General features: G+C 46.9%; 1 protein-coding gene across 5 annotated transcripts in view; it reads left to right on the forward strand.

Annotated features, from left to right (window-relative positions):
• Positions 1-6,453, forward strand: part of IL2RA (interleukin 2 receptor subunit alpha) — a 31,301-nt gene extending 24,848 nt beyond the window's left edge. Inside the window, exons 8-9 of one of the 5 annotated variants that reach the window (XR_006729736.1) lie at positions 242-645; positions 804-938. Coding sequence is in view for 4 of the 5 variants with exons in the window: in XM_045529675.1 (XP_045385631.1) it covers positions 242-368 (127 nt within the window). In the remaining variant the exon portion in view is untranslated. The other 4 variants (XM_045529676.1, XM_045529677.1, XM_045529679.1 and 1 more) reach the window with 4 other exon arrangements.
• The last annotated feature ends 11,678 nt before the right edge of the window (positions 6,454-18,131 follow it).

Consider the following 18,131-nt stretch of genomic DNA (forward strand, 5'->3'; position numbering starts at 1 on the left):
AGCTCAGTGTAGTGGCATGCACCTGTCGTCCCAGCCACTTGGGAGGCTGAGGCAGGAGGATCACTTGAGCCCAGGAGGCTGAGGCTGCAATTAGCTGTGATCCGGCCACTGCACTCCAGCCTGGGTGACAGCGAGATCCTGTCTCTAAAAAGCAGAGGGGGCCAAGCAGAGGGCAGAGCACAGACCTGTGCCCAGCCCGGCCCCATCCTCTCGCTGACCGCTCAGTGTGGGGCATGCACAGGGAGAAGCCGCTCCTGCCTTCCCAAAGCGTCTATCTGAAAGAATTAAAGCCCCGGGGAAATGGGAGAGCAAAGGAAACTAATGTTCGCCGAGCGCCCACTGCACACCAGGCCCGATGCTTACCTTGAGCACATTGTCGCAGCCTATCGTCCCAGAAACCTTTGGAATAGCGAATGGCCCAGAGAGATTCAGTAGCTTGAACAAGATTGCAGAGCACGGGCCAACCCTGCAGCCTGAATCCTACGGCCCGGGCTCTCCCTACCCAACCTCCTCCAGGAGGGAAACCAGGGCCGTGTCTACACTGAGCTTTGCCTGCCCGTCGCTCCCCGCCCAGCTCTGGGATGAGGACTGTGCTAACGACCCTGAACCGATCACTACGCACTGTGTGTCTCAAAACGTCACTAGGTACCCCACATATGTGGACAAAACTATGAGTCAACTTTTTAAAACGATTGAAAACACAATCACCTGGGGAGCTTATTAAAGCACAGGTTGCTGCCCCACCCCCAGAGCTTCTGATTTGGTGGACTTGGCAGGGGGCTGAGAATTTGCATTTCTAACAGATTCCCGGGTGATACTGATGCTGCTTTTCCAGGGAACACACTCCGAGAACCGCTGCCCTAGGCTAACAGTGTTGAGAATCATGAGAGTGAAATCATTTCACAAAAAAGGCAAGTTTTACTGAAAAAAAGCCAATTTCTCCCTCCCTCTAGGGAGTAAACTACAGAGACCCACTATGTCTCTCTCCTGACGGTCCACAGCTCATCCCCCACCCGATGTCACCTCCTCAGCAAGACCCTGGGAAGACAGAGACCCACCCCCACAAAACCAAAGCTCTTAGATCCTGCTGTTGGCCCAGCCAGAGAGAAGACAACCCAGATCTCTTCCCTTCTCGTAATGACTGTCAGGCCTACAATATACTCCTAATGTTCCTCACCTGCTTTATTAGAAAGTGCCAACTATTGCAATGCAAATGATAAGCCCTGCAGGGCTCCTGAAGCAGGAATTACTCGTATACCTGACTGTCCACCGGTGCCTGTAAGGCGTTAGCTGATGGGCGAGGTGTCACTTTAGCCTCACATGGGATGAAGTATGCAAAATGCTTGACGCATCACAGGTGCCCAGTCCTCGTGGGGCCTCTCCTTCCTCCGGCTGAAGACCTCACAAGACTTAATACGCAGCAAGGATTGTTCCTTCGGTAGCTTGAAGAGCAAAAGCCTTCGGACACAGAGGACGAGGCTATCGGAGAGTGGCAATGGCTCAGTGTTTATGGTGTGAAACAGAGAACTACGTTCCCACAAGGTCTCCCAGAATTATGATCGTGGGGGGGGCTCAAACATAAATCTTGAAATGACCCCTCTCGTCAATGAGTTTGTCCCAAATCCTCCTTCCTAGAATCTAATACCATCTCGTGGTGCCCTCTTGTGGCTGCAGAAATCCTACATTTGAATTACCAAAAGATAAGCACATCCTAGCCAGAGAGAGTTTTGTTTGGGGGTTTTGTGTGCGTGTTGTTTTTTGTTTTGTTTTGTTTTGTTTTGTGGGGAATGACTAGGAGCCAATGCTGTGCCACGACAGACTCATACTGGCCATTGAGAGCGAACGGTCAGAGTTTCAGGAATTTTGCAAACTGATTTTTTAAGCACAGCCATTATTAAAAATTAAAGTACCTAAACTGACAATGCAATAAAGTACATGAAAAGCAAGGGCCATAAATACTAAAAACTAAGCACTTCCTAATTATTTTGCTACGTTTTGCTGCTATCTCAGTTCTCAGGGTTATTTCGATCTGTCGTGTGCGTGGTGGAAATCCCATTGATGACGGCCACCACGCATCCCTCCCCGGCTTAGTGTTCAGCGGTGTCATGTCGGTATCTGGAACCTGGGCTGGTGGGAGAATGGACCACGGAAATAGGCATCTGCAGAGAGCTGCTTGTTAATCGTTACCAGCACACCTTGCTGCAGGGCAGCGCCGAAGCAGACGTTCCCGTGGGCGAAGGAAGGACGGGGAAGGGTCTAAGAGCACACTGCCCAGTGCAGCGGCCACGAGCCGCCCGTGGCTGTTGAAGTAGCAACTTAAATAAATGAAATACAACTAAAGGTTCAGTTCTCTGGTCGCATAGCCACATGTGACCACCTTACCAGAAACCACAGGTACAAAAATGTCCACCATCTCAGAAAGTTCTGTAGAAACTAGGCATTTCAGTTCATGCAAATCACTTAGCACATCAGCTGCTATTATTATTCCTGTCCCACAGCTATTGTCTTCCATAGAGTTTTTAAAAACTTTATAGACCATTTTCTAAGTGCCAGGCACTGTGCCAGGTGCCCAGAGATGAACACGTCATGGTCCTGCTCTCAGCAGCCCGCAGGCTAGTGGCAGAGAAGAGAAAAAAATTCTAATTTTAAATAAAATTTGTTAAAGCCTAAGACTGAGGTGTGAGAAGAGCAAAGAGAGAGGACCCGGCGTGGGGGTTCAGAGGCAGCCTTAGAGTCGATGGTGCCTGAGTGTGTGAGGCCAGGTGGAGGAAGGTACCGGGAGTGACGTGGCATGATCACCTGTGTTTGGAAGAGGCCAAGCAGTTCTGAACAACTGAGTGTGAAGTGCCCAGGGGCAATGGTGACCCCGATGCCATGCCGTAGTCACAGAAGATCTGGAAGATTGGGCCAGGCTGGGGAGTTGGACCTTGTCCTGAGGGCCACTGAGAACCCCAGAACACTTTCCTTAGGAGGCAGATGGTGGCGCAGCCACTCGAATGGTTGGGCTACAGCGTCGAGCCCGGGTGTAAACTGGGTAATAGTGGTGGGAGTCTGACCGCATTACGATGGAACAAATCCACAGAGGAGACCATGAAAGCTTGAAGGAGGTCAGGGCATGTAAGTTAAAAAGGAGAAAAAGAATCAAGAAATACGTAAAGGAGGTCAAATTGGCAAGATTTGTTGGCCGAGCAGAAGTGAGGGTTAAGGAAGACGGGTGAGTCAGGGATGACTCTGATACCAAAGGGGTGACTGAGACAAGAGTCCCAATCACTCCAGGTTTGTTAAGCCAGCTTCAGGGCACGTCTGGGAAAAACCCAAGCCACAGAAGCAGGGTTTTCTTTTGTGTTTTCTTTTTTGGGGTTTTTTTCTTTCTTTCTTTTGAAGAGATTTTTAGGAGGTTCAGCACTTACAGGTTTCCTGAAAGGGGGAAGGCAGGTGGAAAGAGGGTCTCTTCTTTGTCCTGCACCTGGGAAGATAAGCTTGTAATCATCAGTGTGGAATCAAACAGACTTCAGGTTTAGGAGCTAGCCTTGGATTCCACACCTAAATTCCCTGTCTGTGGGAGGATGTGCGTCTAGAGAGGTTTCCAGCCAGGAAAGGGTTTACCTGTGAACGATCTGTGGAGGCAGCAGCGGTGCCTGAGGACTTTCGCCTGGTGGGGGCAGGGGTCTGGCTAACGTAGAAGCTTTGGCACAAGGTTGTGAAGTAACAGATACTCATCTGGAAGAGGCTGTTGCTGTGACTCAGCCTCCAGGCTTAACTTTCCCTTTGGCACAAGGAGTGTAGTGGTCCTGAGATTTTCATTTCCTTTTACAATTCCCAGGTGTCCCTTGTGTTGATAGTGGGACCCTGTAATCACTGTGTCCTAGAATAAATTTAAAGTGAGGCTCTCAGCCTGGTGCAGTGGCTCATGCCTGTAATCCTAGCACTCTGGGAGGCCGAGGCAGGAGGATCGCTTGAGCTCAGGAGTTCAAGACCAGCCTAAGCAAGAGCGAGATCCCGTCCCTACTAAAAATAGAAAAATTAGCCGGGCATGGTGATGCACACCTGTAGTCCCAGCTACTTAGGAGGCTGAGGCAGGAGGATTGATTAAGTCCAAGAATTTGAGGTTGCTGTGAGCTAGGCTGACGCCACTGCATTTAAGCGTGGGTGACAGAGTGAGACTCTGCCTGAAAAGTAAATAAATAAGTAAAGCGAGGATCTCAAGCAATACACCCTGTTGGGGATGAGCCACAGCAGAGCCTGTCCTATAGTTCACTGCCCACCCCTGACCGCCTTGGGGCCTGCAGGGAGGTGGGAGGGCTTCCTTGGGCTGAGAACCACAGACCTGCGGCTGGGCTTGGGCGGCCAGTCTTGGCCTCTGGAGGGACCCAGAGACCTTGTGGTCAGATTTCAGCATGTGGGAAGGTACCAGTAGCCTGGGGTGGAATTAAGAATTAGCAGATCATCTGGGACTAAAGTTGAGTGCTCTGCTCGTGTTGATTTAGGTGGGGACCGTATTTTTCTTGGTGTGGTATTACACTTGGTGTTGTTATGTCACCCACAGGAGGAAGAGTAGAAGAACGATCTAGAAAACCAAGAGAACAAGAACTTCCCGCTAAGAAGCCAAGAACAGCCAACCCACAGAAGTCACGAAGCACAAGCAAAATCAATGAAGTTCAACACTCGCCCGAGAGGCATCTCTGTGACCTCGTGGGTTTTGGAATGCTCTGATGTGACATCACAGGACGCCGGGCAACGGCAGCCCCATCACTAAGCCACCTCTGCGCTATCACAGAGTGAGCTCCACCAGCTTCTAAACGCAGTTCCAAGGTCTTTGAAGGAAAAGGGAGAAACAGTCAGGACTCTGCCTTATTGTCATGTAGATGTGTGCATGAAAGCTTGAATGGCACGGAACTCTCCACACTTTATGCAGTATAAAGAAAGGTAGCTTTATATTAATTTCATCCCAACTTCCCCATGTAGGAATCCCAAGTGAAGCCCCAGCACTAATGTAAACAGACGCCCGCGAGTGCACACTCACTCCCTACCTTACGGAACCGGCCTCGTCCAGGTGGAGCCTCTCCCAGCCCACGGCCGACAGCCCACTCTCCTGATCACATTGCTCAACGCACCTCCTGCGAGAACTCCGGGCTGGTAACTAGATATCTTTCCGTCTTTGGCTCAATCCTCCAAGCCAGCCTTCTCTACTGAGCTTCCAGTTTTGAATTTCCGAGGAGGAACAGAGGCCACGGCAGAATGAGCTGTGGGTGACACCAAAACGGGACAGCCAAGCCCTTGAGTCGATGTTGGGAACAGAAGGATAAACTAGGTCCTGGGTGACGACTTTCACTTAATCAGAAAGGTTTACCTGTACATTACCGATAGGCCTCTGTAAGAGTTCGTTTCTTGGATTGCTGTAAATGATGCTCTCAATTCGGCCTGCACTGATTTGATGTTTACAGGTAGACACACGATGTGCAAATGTGTGCATGTCCCAGTTAAGTGCCTAAAAACACTGAAAACGAATTCATACAGTCAATGTTTCTGGAAGAAAGGAAAGAAAGAAGACGGAAGTGAAGAGGGAGGCTGGAGGGAGGTCACACTGATAGGATGTCACCTTGGAAAGGGGCACAGACCAGTCGTGCTCCAGCCGTACCAAAGGCTCAGCAAGTCGGAATCGCCCGGGAGCCTTGTTAAATCCTGACTGCTGGGCCCGCCAGAGTCTGAGCGCGCAGGTGTGGGAAGGAGCCAGAGAACCCACATTTCTAGCAAGTTCCCAGATGATGCTGATGGTGCTGTCGCAAGCGTCCTACTTTGGGAACGGCTGTGTTGTGGCTCTGTGCACCCGCCCCCCCTCAGCTCCCGCTGAAAACTCAGCATCACGAGCGGCGACTGAGGTGCACGTCCTTGTTCGACATTCCGCGTAGGAGCTCCCCTCCCAAACCAGTTACCTCAGATGTTCCAGTTTAACAACATCACGTGCTGAAGGAGATGGACACGCAGTTTAAACTATCAGCCGGTGTTCATTTCTGCAAGCGCAGGAAAGTGTTAGGAGAAATCACGGGCAGTTTTTAGCAGGGTCAAGATTCAGAGGAAAGAGCCACTTTCTGTCTTTTCTGTGGCCAAATGAGTACAAACCATACTTCCCCGACCCCCTCGAGCACATGTTTTCTGAATAAAGTTGAGAAGAATCTCAGACCAGAAAAAATATATATTTTTAATTCTTCCTTGAGTAACATGGAATTGAATTATCATTACTCACTTTGGGTGGGTGGGGGGTTTAAGAGATCACATTTGTTTTTTCATGATAATACTAAGATATTATTTACCTTTTTCTCTCTCCTTCTCTCTCAAGTGTATGGTGGAATTTTCCAGAAGCTATTTGATACCTGATATCATCACTCTGTGGTTAACATATAACGAATTTATGACGATTGTTTATAACAGGATTAATAAATGATATTTTTTAAATTTCTTGGCTTTAATTTCTAAATATGGTAAATACTGCTAGATATTATCTACATAAACAAAAGCCCTTTGGGATCCTCCACAGCTTTTAACAGTTTTAATCATTTTTAATAACGTAAAGTGGTCCCGACACCTGGCCAGTTAGCACAACAGTAGCAATATCCGAATTTGTCATTTCAGAAATGCAGATCAAAGCCACGATTAGATATCATTTCATACGCTCTGAGATGACCTTAAGAAACGCTCACGCATTGTTGGTGGGAATGTAAAATGGCGCCCCCGTTATGCAAAACAGAGATCGGCAGCTCCTCAAAAAGATAAACATCAAGGTGCCATGTGACGCAGCAATTCTGCTCCTAGGTGTATGTAGATGAAACAGATGGCCACGCAGAACCTTGAACACAGGTTTGTAACCGCATTGTTTGCAATTGCCAAAAGGCAGAAACAACCCAAATATTCATCAACAAGTGAACGGACACGCAACTGCGGCGTATTCACACAGGCAGGTGTTGACCGTGGGAAGAAATGAAGCCCTGGTGCGTGCTACAACGTGGAGACGCCTCAGAAACATCATGCTAAGTGGGAGGGGCCAGGCACCAAGGGTCATGCATTGTGTGGTTTCTTTCATGTGAAATATCTTGAATAGGCTACTGCACAGACACAGAAAGCAGATTAGTGGCTGCCAGGGTACCGGGTGTTTTTCTGCGGTGATAAAGTATTGAAACGAGAGGGGTGGTAGTTATGCAAGGTTGTGTATGCACTAAAAGCCACTCAACTGTATACTTTATAGTGGTTAATTGTACGTTATATGAATTCATCTCAATTTAAAAAAAAAAAAAGAGATCCTGAGACCAAAATATTTGAATATTGCTGGGCTCCTTCGTGATTCTCAGAGAAGGGTCCTCAGCCCACAGTGGAGGGTCGGGAGGACCCTCCTGAAGTTTCTACAGTGACCGACTTACTGCTATTCTATTAATAGTAAGCAAGTTATTAAGAGATGCTGAACTTTTATTCTCAAAAGCTAAAGTTAGCATATTCCTAAGGTTCACTGAAGACTCGAATTCAGTGTTCTATTGAGAACAGAAACTTGGCACAGCTTCCAGGAAACACGCCGTTTCTGGTACGTTCCCAGAGCCCTCTCGAGCTGGTTCTGGGTTTTAACTGCTGCAATTCTTTCAGCTAAATCGTGAATTACTGTCAGTGCCTTTCAGACGAGGGCTGTGTTTGTTTGCTGGCCCCCAACGTGCCATCCTCATAATCAATTCAGTTTGCTGTGGGTTGAAAACTCAGATAAACTAAAAAATCAACAACTCTCCATAGATCCGTGGGAGAAGTGAGATCACAGGGCAAACTGCCCTGCGGGAAGTGGAGTGACAGACAGGTGTACACAGACAGATCACAAGTTCATGGAACAGAGGCCAGGAGCAAAACCCGCCTCTGGAGCCAGTCGCGGGCAGGAGAACATAGACTAACCAACAGAGACGGGGTCCCCACAGGTTCCTGAGTCTTACCTCCGGGAGCTCACCAAGGACCTCTCAGGGAAGACAGAGAAATCCCCTAGTGCTTTCAGCAGGGGGAGGAAAAAAGAAACGATTTTGAGATCTGCCAAGAGCACTCTGTTCTTGTGAGCGAGGCCTGCCCTCAGGGGAGAGTATTTGTCTAACTAGCTGGATTTTACCTGCGGCGCCTGCCCAGCTGGGGAGGGAGGCTCCCAGCTTCCCCCTGCCGCTGCCGTCCACGCGGACAGACCAGGGGCAACTCTAGCCCCTCTGCCCTTCTCCGTGGGAGGGGCTGAGAAGCACTTGCGAAGGTCACATTGGAAGACTGAGCCCTAATCACAGGACTACAGAGTGTTTCCCTACAACATCGGTAGGGAAGAGATTGGGGTCACCACGCCCTGGCCAAGGCCTGCCTGGGATTGCCAGCGACAGCCAGAAGTTAGGAGGGGCAGGACAGGGTCTTCCCCTCAGCCTTCAGAGAGAGGGTGGTCCTGCCGACACCCTGATTTCAGACTTCCAGCTTCCAGAACCTCGAGAGGACACATTTCTCTTGCGTTAGGCCACCCAGTTTGTGGCACTTTGTGACAGCAGCCCTAGGAGACAAATACAGAATTTTTTTGGGCTGAAGAAAAATGGTACAAGTTGAAAAACTAGAGCTTTACAAAGGAAGAAAGAGCATAAGAAATGGTAACTCCATGGGTAAAATTATGAAATTTTTTCCTTGTCACTTAAATATCTTTAAAAGATACTTTACTACTTAAGCAAAAATAATCCCAAGGTAGGAAGGAAGTGTAACGTAAGTACATATGTTACGTGCAGCAACATATGTTACTGTAGAAATAGAAATAAAATTTGTGATGATAATAAGATAAAAGCCAGGAGGGGAGAAATGGAAGCCTCCTATTTTAGGGTGTGTGTACGGTATGTGCACTGTTATCATATCACTTGAAGGTGGATAGTAATGAGTTAAAGATGTATACTAAAAACCTAAAGCAACCAGTAAAACAACACAACAAAAAGGTTTAGTAGTCAACCGACGAAAGGCAGTAAAATGGAATAAAAAATATGTGATCCAATAGAAGGTAGACAAGGACAGAAAAGGGAACAAGGAACAGATGGGATACATTGTTTAAAAAATAGACCTGGCCGGGTATGGTGGCTCACACCTGTAATCCTAGCTCTCTGGAAGGCCGAGGCGGCCTGATTATTTGAGCTCAGGAGTTCGAGACCAGCCTGAGCAAGAGCGAGACTCCCATCTCTACTAAAAAAATAGAAAGAAATGATCTGGACAACTAAAAAAATATATATATATAAAATTAGCCGGACATGGTGGTGCATGCCTGTAGTCCCAGGTACTCAGGAGGCTGAGGCAGGAGGATCGTGTGAGCCCAGGAGTTTGAGGTTGCTGTGAGCTAGGCTGACGCCACGGCACTCTAGCCCGGGCAACAGAGGGAGACTCTGTCTCAAATAAATAAATAAATAAATAAATAAATAAAATTAATTAATTAATTCTTTTTAACACATTGTTTATGACACAGCTGGAGAAATTATTTGGGGAAAAAAAACAGAGACAGAAATTATTCTAACCCAGGAGATAAATAAAATGGTTTTAAGTTCATGAAAAGTTTATGTTTCAACTCAAAAATTTAAAAATGCTTACATTAAAAAAATTGTAACATCTATAAAGCATTACACCTTGTAGACAGTTCATTCTTAACATTTTAGATCGACCCTTTTGAAAAAGCTAATGGGTGCTGTGAGTCCTCTCCGCAGAAAAGAGCATATATGCAAAAGCTTCTTGTAAAATGTTTTAATAGGTCATTGGCCACCTACTGTGATTGGTCATATTTTTAAATTCATGAACCATGAGCTCAGAGAAGTGGAGAGTAGAATTACCAGGGGCCAAGGGACAAGGAAGGAATGAAGCAGAGATGTTGGTCAAGGGATACAAAATTTCAGTTACACAGGAGGATTGAGTTCAAGGAATCTATCCTACAACACGGTGACTATAGTTACTAACAACGTATTATATTCTTGAAAATTGCTGAGGGTAGATTTTAAGCATTCTCACCACAAAAAGAAAAGCATGTGAAATAATATGAATATTAATTAGCTCAATTTAGCCATTCTACAATGTATACATAATTCAAAGCAACATGTTGTGCACAATAAATAGATACAATTTTTATTTGTCAGTTTAAAAAAAATAATGGGGGAGTTTGGGGGTGGACAAAAAAATTAAAATAAACAGATAAATAATAATGAAAATAAAATCCAGTAAAATTTATGAACCAAACATTTCAGTAAAGTAAATGTTTCTAATTTCTAACATGGTAGAGGAATAGAAATGCTTCTACTATCTGCCCGGATTAAAAGATTATTATACATTATTAACAGATGTTGCAAAGACTACAGATTGACTTTGTATGACTTGTACAGTATTTCGATATTTTTCCTAAAATGATCAACACTATTTGCGAACCAGGAGATTTCTCACAAGGACCTATATTTCCAAAGTCTCTTCATAAACTAAAAATCTTGCCGTAGCATAACTGCCCCTGCTCCCTCACACTCTCCGGGGTGCAGCCCAACCCCTCTGGGGACAGACCCCCGCCCTCACAGGCCGGCCCCTGAAGGCATTTGGGTGTAAGATTCCCAGATACATCTTGGGTTGACATTTTTTTAAACCCTAAGTTTCTTTCACTTTCTCCCTTTGTTTTATCCTGAGATTATTAAGAGATGAACCGAAGAACAAAGGTGAAGGCAGGAGGCTCCTTAGAGATTTTCGTCCGCTCCCCAGCTCTCCTTACCAGGGCAGAGGACGAGGACGGAAGAGGAGTTGGACGGTACCCTGTGAGGTGCACAAAGAGCTGGGTGGGGAGAGGTATGCAGGGCAGGTGAGGCAGCAGGGGTGCTCCTGGTGGACTGGCAGACCAGGAGGGGACACAAAGCCACTTCACCCTGGGGCGTTGGTTTGCTCTGTGGTGTCACCATCTTAGCTGGGTGAGGTCTTGCCATGGGAAGAGCACTGGTCCCAGCCGTTGGGACATCCAGGAAGGGTGGAGCTCTCTCCTCGCCATCTGCCCCCAAGGCCCCCGCCTTCTCTCTGGCGTCCTGCCTGGACAGATGGCTCTGTTTAGAATAACAGATAGTATTTCTCTGAACACCTTCAACCCCTCACTTGAACTTAACATTCTTAACATTTTCAGCTGACGACTGTGTCCACGATCATCTTAGGTGGTTTACAAAGGGCAGCATATTACGTATTCTCTATTGTGTATTACATCAATACTTACTGGGAGTTTACTCCATGTTAGGCACTGTTCAACTGTTTTTATTAACTCATTTGATCCTCACAGACACCCTATGGTGCAGGTCCCCACTTCACAGATGAGGAAATTAAGGCACAGAGAAGTTAGTAACTTGCCCAAAGGAACCCATCTGGAGATAGACATATGCAGACAGATATATAGCTGTATATGCACACACAGGCATATAGCATATATAAATATGAAAACCTTTCTACCTCATAATTGTCACAATAGGTCATGCTCAAAAGCAGATATTCACTGGGCATGGTGGCTCATGCCTGTAGTCTCAGCTACATGGGAGGCCGAGCAGGAGGATCACTTGAGCCCAGGAGTTCGAGTCTGCAGTAAGCTATGATTGGGCCACTGCACTCCAGCCTGGGCAACAGAGTGAGACCCTGTCTCTAAAAAAAAAAAAGTTTTGTTTTTTTTTTAAACAGATATTCACAGGGCTCCTGCCTGAGAGGTGCGAGATATTATAGAAATAACAGGTAGAAAAGAAAGAGAAGCTTCTGACAAGTGAGTGGTAGATACAATTCAGTTGTTCTTGAAGAATCGAAGAGTTCGAGAATTATGCAAAGCTGCTGTTTTCTCCATGTGGTTTCTAGCATTGTCCTCTCACTTCTAGCCAATAAAATACGAAACTGGAGCGACTATGCTTTCAAAGTCAATTAAAAAGTAAAATTTCAAAACAACTTTAAGTTCAAAAACAATAAAACTTGAACACAGTTGTTAAACTCACTCTACTCTGACATGTTCAAATATTTAAAATTCAAAAGCCTTTTCATAACTTAATTTTTCCAGCTGCAAAAGTGATTAATAATGGTGATGAGGCTCCAAATTCATATAATTGGGTGAGTTCTTAGAAATGGATTGTGTGGGGGATGGGCATACTTGGAACTCTGACTTGGGTGGTACAAAGGCAACATGTGTAACCCAAATGGTCAAACCCCCATAATATTCTGAAATTTAAAAAAATTAAAAACAGAAAAAATAGAAAAAAAAAAGAAAGAAAGAAATGGATTGGTCTCTTGGGAATTTTTGCTTCCAAAGACTCATCACAGGGAAAAAGTTGAAGGGTAATTCCCAACCCCCCCTCCCCACCCACCCACGCACACACAGCAGGCAAGTTTTTGTGTTCTAGAATTTGAGGTTTTCTCACCCCAGGGATGCAGTTCACAGATTGTTTATTTGTTTGGTGTTGATTTGTTTATTTGAATGCAGGTTGCCAAGGAGGCTGACCCAAATATGAGGTTTTTGGAGGAAATCCCAGGCTAATTGGGATGATCTGCCTAGATTGTCTGTGAAGACGAAATGAGGTGCAAAACGTTTCTGGAAAGGGGGTAGACTGCCTCGGAAGGAGACAGGTGGCTGTGCCGAGGCCAGAGGAAGAGGTGGGGCTGGTTAAGGATCATCTCAGCAGCGAGCAAGATGACCCCCTAGGGCCCAGGCCACCTCCTCTACTTGCCCTGGGTCCTGGGTCCTGGTGCAGCCTCCAGGCAGGGAAGAGAACCATTTGCCACCGCAGGGGTGGGGGGAAGAATAGTGTCAGATTTTTGTTGATTTTGACAAGTGGAAGCTCAGATCTATACATGATATGATTTACAAAAATGAGGAAGTGTGATGTTTTTATACCTAAGTCTTAAAAAGCAATTCCTTCCTGTACATCCAACATTTTTTTCCACTTGTACCCAAAACGCCTTGTGCGAGTGGACTCATTTTCTTTCATCTTCTCCACCTTATTTTAGGTGCAGTGAGGCAGCTAGATCCCCTTATCTGGACCACTGCAGGTTCTATCTCGCCTCAGTTCCAAAATCAGTAGCTCCCAAGGCCAAGTGTGCTACCTCCCGTGGGGTACGCACCAGCATCGTCATCCCCAGACTGAGAATCAGCTGTGCCTGGCTCCTCTGAGGCCCCCCAGGTCTTCTTGCTGGCCTTCAGGAATCTTAGAATTCTCACCCCACCCAGCCATCCCACCCCTGGGAACATGCCCGAGAGTACTGAAAATGTGTGTCCAAACCGAAGCTTGTGTGTGGTGTGTATAGCAGTATTATTCATAATAGCCAGAGAGTGGAAACAACCCAAATATCCACCAACTGGTGCATGAATAGACAAATTGTGGGACACTCACTCAGTGGAATTTTATTCAGTCATCAAGAGGAATGAAGCCCTGACACGTGCTATGACACAGATGAATCTTGAAAACATTATACCACCCGGAAAAGGCCAGAGACTAAAGGACATCGTGTGTGAGTCCACGTGCATAAAATGCTCAGCGCAGGCAAATCCATGCAGATGTGAAGTAGGTCAGAGGTTACCAGGGGCCGGTGGGGCGGGGAGGGAGGTTGGGAGCGACGGCTAACAGGTACTAGGTGTCTTTTGGGGGTGATGGAAATATTCTGGAATGAGCTAGTGGGGATGGTTACACCACTGAATATGCTCAAAAACAGAGTTGCTCACTTTTAAATGATGAATTGTGTGTCATATGAATTATATCTCAATTTAAAAATTTAGATCATGTGTGGTGGCCCACACCTGTAATCCCAATACTTTGGCAGGCAAAGGTAGGAGAATTGCTTGAGGCCAAGAGTTGGAGGCCAGCCTGGGCAACATAGCAAGAGCCCATCTCTTTAAAAAAGAGAGAGAGGGAGAGATCCATTTGTTTTGAGCTACAGCTGTCTGGCTGTCTCATTCCCCTTCTTGGTGGCCCAATCTGACATCTCTGACCCTTGGCCTGGCCCCTCCCCAGCTCTGAGGATCCTCTGTCTACACGCTGCCCACGACCGCCTGTGCTGAAGACCCTGCTACCAGGCCTTTTCTTTCCTGTCCGCAGAGCCTGGTTCTCAAGCCCAGCTCTGCTCTGAGTGCCGACTGCTGAGCAAATGCCCATCTCTGTACAGGTTCCCCAAGAGGAGCCCCCAAACAGACTCTCAGCTGGGTCTCCCCTGAACAATGGACATTCTGCCTAAGGACGCCAGCTGTCTGGAGGGCCACTCACTTCCTCTGGTCTGAGAAAATAGATGTTGGACTTTGTTCTCAAAAATAAAGACACCATATTATTATGGGTTGAAATGTGTCCATCCAAAAATATATGTTGAAGTCCTCACCCCTCCCCAGCCCTCAGAATGTGACCTTATTTGGAAAGAGAGTCTTTACAGAGGTAATCAAGTTAAAATCAGGTCATTAGAATGAGCCCTAATCCAATACAACTGTTGTCGTTGTAAGCAGAGGACATCTGGACACAAACAGGCACAGAGGGAGAACTTGCGGAGAGACACAGGGAGGAGACAGCCGAGTGGCTGGAGTGCCGCACCTGCAGGCTAAGGAATGCCAAGGATTCCGGCAAAGGTCAGACACTGGAAGAGGCCAAGAAGGCTGCTCCCCTAGAGACGTCAGAGGAGGAAACATGGCCCTGCTGACAGCTTGATTTCAGGCTTCCAGAGCTATGGGAAGACATATCTCTGAAGTTTTAAGCCAGGCAGTTTTTGGTACTTTTGTTAGGGCAGCCCTAGGAAACAAACACACCTGCACGGCAGATTCGTACGTTCCAAAAGGATACACTGATATACTCACAGAAAGGAACGAACTGTCTATACATGCAACAGCTTGAATGAATCTCTTACACTAAGGGAAAAAGCTGACCTCCAAAGGCTGTATACTGAATGATTTCATTATATAACATTCTTGAAATGACAAAATTGCAGTTGAAGTGCACATCAGTGGTTTCCAGGACTTTGGGAGAGGGGGAAGGGGCAGACAAGTGAGGCTATAAAAGGGCAACGTTACTCAGATCTTCTAGGAGTTGTTAAAAGGACATCATGGGGGATATTTGTGTGACAACTGTTCTGTATCTTGACTGTAGAGGTGCCACACCCTTCTATACATATGACAAAATTACATAGAACCAAACACACACCCACACACATATGAATGCACATAAAACTGGCGAAATTTAAATGTCTAAGGATTGCATTAATATCAACGCTTGCATGGGTGTGTGCAGAAAAGATCTATCACAGCTGAAGGGGGCTGGGAGGGCCTTTTTGCCCTTGGGGATGCTGAATTAGCTGTGTGTTGTGCGCCTGTGTTTGGACCACGACCCATCACATGATGTCAGGTGTGGGATTTTCCATTTGTGCTCAAAAAGTTTCAGATTTTGGAGCATTTCAGGTTTCAGATTTTTGAGTTAAGGATGCTCAGTTAGGACCTGTATCGTGCTATTCATATGAATTTTTGAAGATGTAAAACCATATTGTCTATTGTGCATGGATATATACATGGAAAAAAAGCCTAAAAATGCATGAGAATAAGTACCACTTTCAAGAAAGATAATCTGTGAGAGGATGGAAGAGAAGAGAAGAGAAAAATGCAGGAATACAAAGGGGCTTTTATCTGTAATGTTTTCTTTCTCCTGAAAATTGTCTGAAGAAAATATTTAGCAAATGTATTAAGATTTGATAAGACTAGGTGGCAGACATAGGGACATCCACTGTATTTACCACAATACTTTGAAGCGTGTTTGAAATATTTCATAACACATATATATGTAATGAGAAAGAGTTCTTTTAAAGATATCAAATGAACAAATCTCTTTTCAAATTTTAAAATTCATTTCTGGCCCAGAATGCAGTAAAATGAGTCCTCTAACACAATGTTAGCGAGAGGGTTTGTTGGTACAAGACTTTTGACAAGCAAGCTGGCAATATTTGTGTAAAAGAAAACAGTCTTTAAAAATATTCCCTACCAGTTGACTCAATAGTTCCAATGTAAAAAGTCTATTTCTAAATGATCTTAAATTCACAAGATGCATTTTGTAGAAATATATTTATTACAATGTTATTTTAAATATTGAAATAATTAGGAGGAATATTAAACTATGATGATTTGCTGCCATTAAAAATGTTTACAAAGAGTTTGAAACAATAGGGAAATCTCTACTTTATAAATGTTCATAGAGTGTTATATTTTATACATGTCAGCATGCATTCAATAAACCCTGAATATATTTGATGATACTATAGAATATTGTTAATTTTTTATTTGACCTGATCATCTCAAAATACATGCCTAAGTATTTAGCGAGGCAATGAAATGTCATCTGGGAATTTCCCAGCTGGGGAAGGATTGCTGCATAGGAGAAAGAGTGGGCTTCATGTGGTCACTGCTGGGCAGTGGGTACATGGCGTTCATTATTTTTTATACCTTTGATATTTGGAAATGTCCATAATGAAAGAAGCTCTCCTAAGTCTGAAACGCACAAAATGTTGGCATTGAGGATATTTACAGTTTGGGACCAAGTGTGATTTCCAGCCCTCCGGATTCCCTTATTAAGCATGCTGTACATGTACGTCAATTTTAGACTTTTTAGGAAAAGAGGAGCAAGTGCAGTCACGCGGGGCTTCACGATGCGGCTGTGCTGTGCCGCGTCCTAGCGCGCGCTTAACCCAGACGGTGCGGCCTGCTCGCTCCAGGCCACACACCTGCACGGCACGTTCCTGCACCGATGGGGCAGGTGGGACACAGGGGTAAGTATTTGTGCGTCTAAACGTTTCTAAACACAGAAAAGGTACAGTGAAAACACCCTTCACCACCATATGGAACCACCGTGGGATATGCTGTGCATTGACCGAAAGGCGGTTATGCCGCAGCGAGACTGCATGGGAACCAATTTCATCTTTTCTTTTCCCATTGTATGTGGGGGAGAGATAATAACTTACATTCACACATCACTAAATTCCTTCAAAGACAGTTTGCAAGTTTTATCTCACTGTGAGATTTTAAGAAGCAACAGACTGAAGCGCAGGGAGATCTCGTTTTGCCGAAGCCCCGGCCCAAACCACGGTTTCTGGCTGCGCGTCAGGGAGCCCGCCCAGGGCAGAGCCGGTCTGGAGCTTCAGAACTTTGACTTGAGACCCCAAAAAAGAAAAAACCCACCGGCCAGCGAGGGGGGTGGCAGCTGGGAGGACTTGTCCGGGGAAATGAAATGAGGGGCGGGGAGGAACAACTGGGGTCCTGTCCTCCTCCCGCCGGCTCCGCCCCGTCCCTTCAAACGTCTGGCACTGTCTCGGGAGGACAGCGGCAGGGTGGCCAACCTGCGGCCTCTGGTTTTACGTTATTTTTTAAGCACCAAATGAGGCAAGAAAAGCTTCATCTTTCCGTGCTGCACCCCTTTTAATAAAAGGATTTGTTCTGTAAAATTTGGATTCAGCCAAAAGGCCGCACTTGAGGACCTAGAAGGTCACTTAGGGACCCTAAGGCCGCGGGTCCCCACCCCTGTCGGGAATTAGGCAGAGCGGCGGGGCTGGAGCACGCGGGGTCGCCGGCACCGCGGAGCGAACAGGTGTCCGGCTGCGCTCCTGCCCTGGCCCGAGGGCGCCGCGCAGGTGACCGGGCGGGAGGTCCGCCAGCCGTACCGCGGCGACACCTCCGTGGTCACCCACCCACCCTGGCCGCTGACAGCCGAGCGCAGGGCCACGGGAGGGAAACTCGGGAAGCTGAAGTCGGAGTTACCGGAGGACACCAGCAGGGGAGGTGACAAGCGAGTGGGGCGAATCCGGTAGGAAGGCGGAGTATGGGGTGTCCGGGAAAGAGTGCGCTCCCACGGCTTTGCCCCCTCCCTCTGCAGGGGGGACAGTAGACCGAACGGACGTTGGGGGTCCCGGGGGACGAGGAGGAGGAGGTAGAGGAGGGGAGGATCCGGGCTTGCGCTGCTGAAGTCCCGGGGTCCCCGCTGAGCGCGCCCGGCGGCGCTACGGGGACAGGGGCGGCGGCGCGGGGGCCGCGACGGCCGCCGGGGCTCCTTCCCCCTCAGGGGTGGGGATGCTGAGTCACGGATCTGTCACCGCTCCGCACCTCTCCGCAGCCTTCCCGGGAC

Source organism: Lemur catta, chromosome 18, assembly GCF_020740605.2.
Source record: "Lemur catta isolate mLemCat1 chromosome 18, mLemCat1.pri, whole genome shotgun sequence".
In the NCBI taxonomy this organism is placed as follows: Eukaryota; Metazoa; Chordata; class Mammalia; order Primates; family Lemuridae; genus Lemur; species Lemur catta.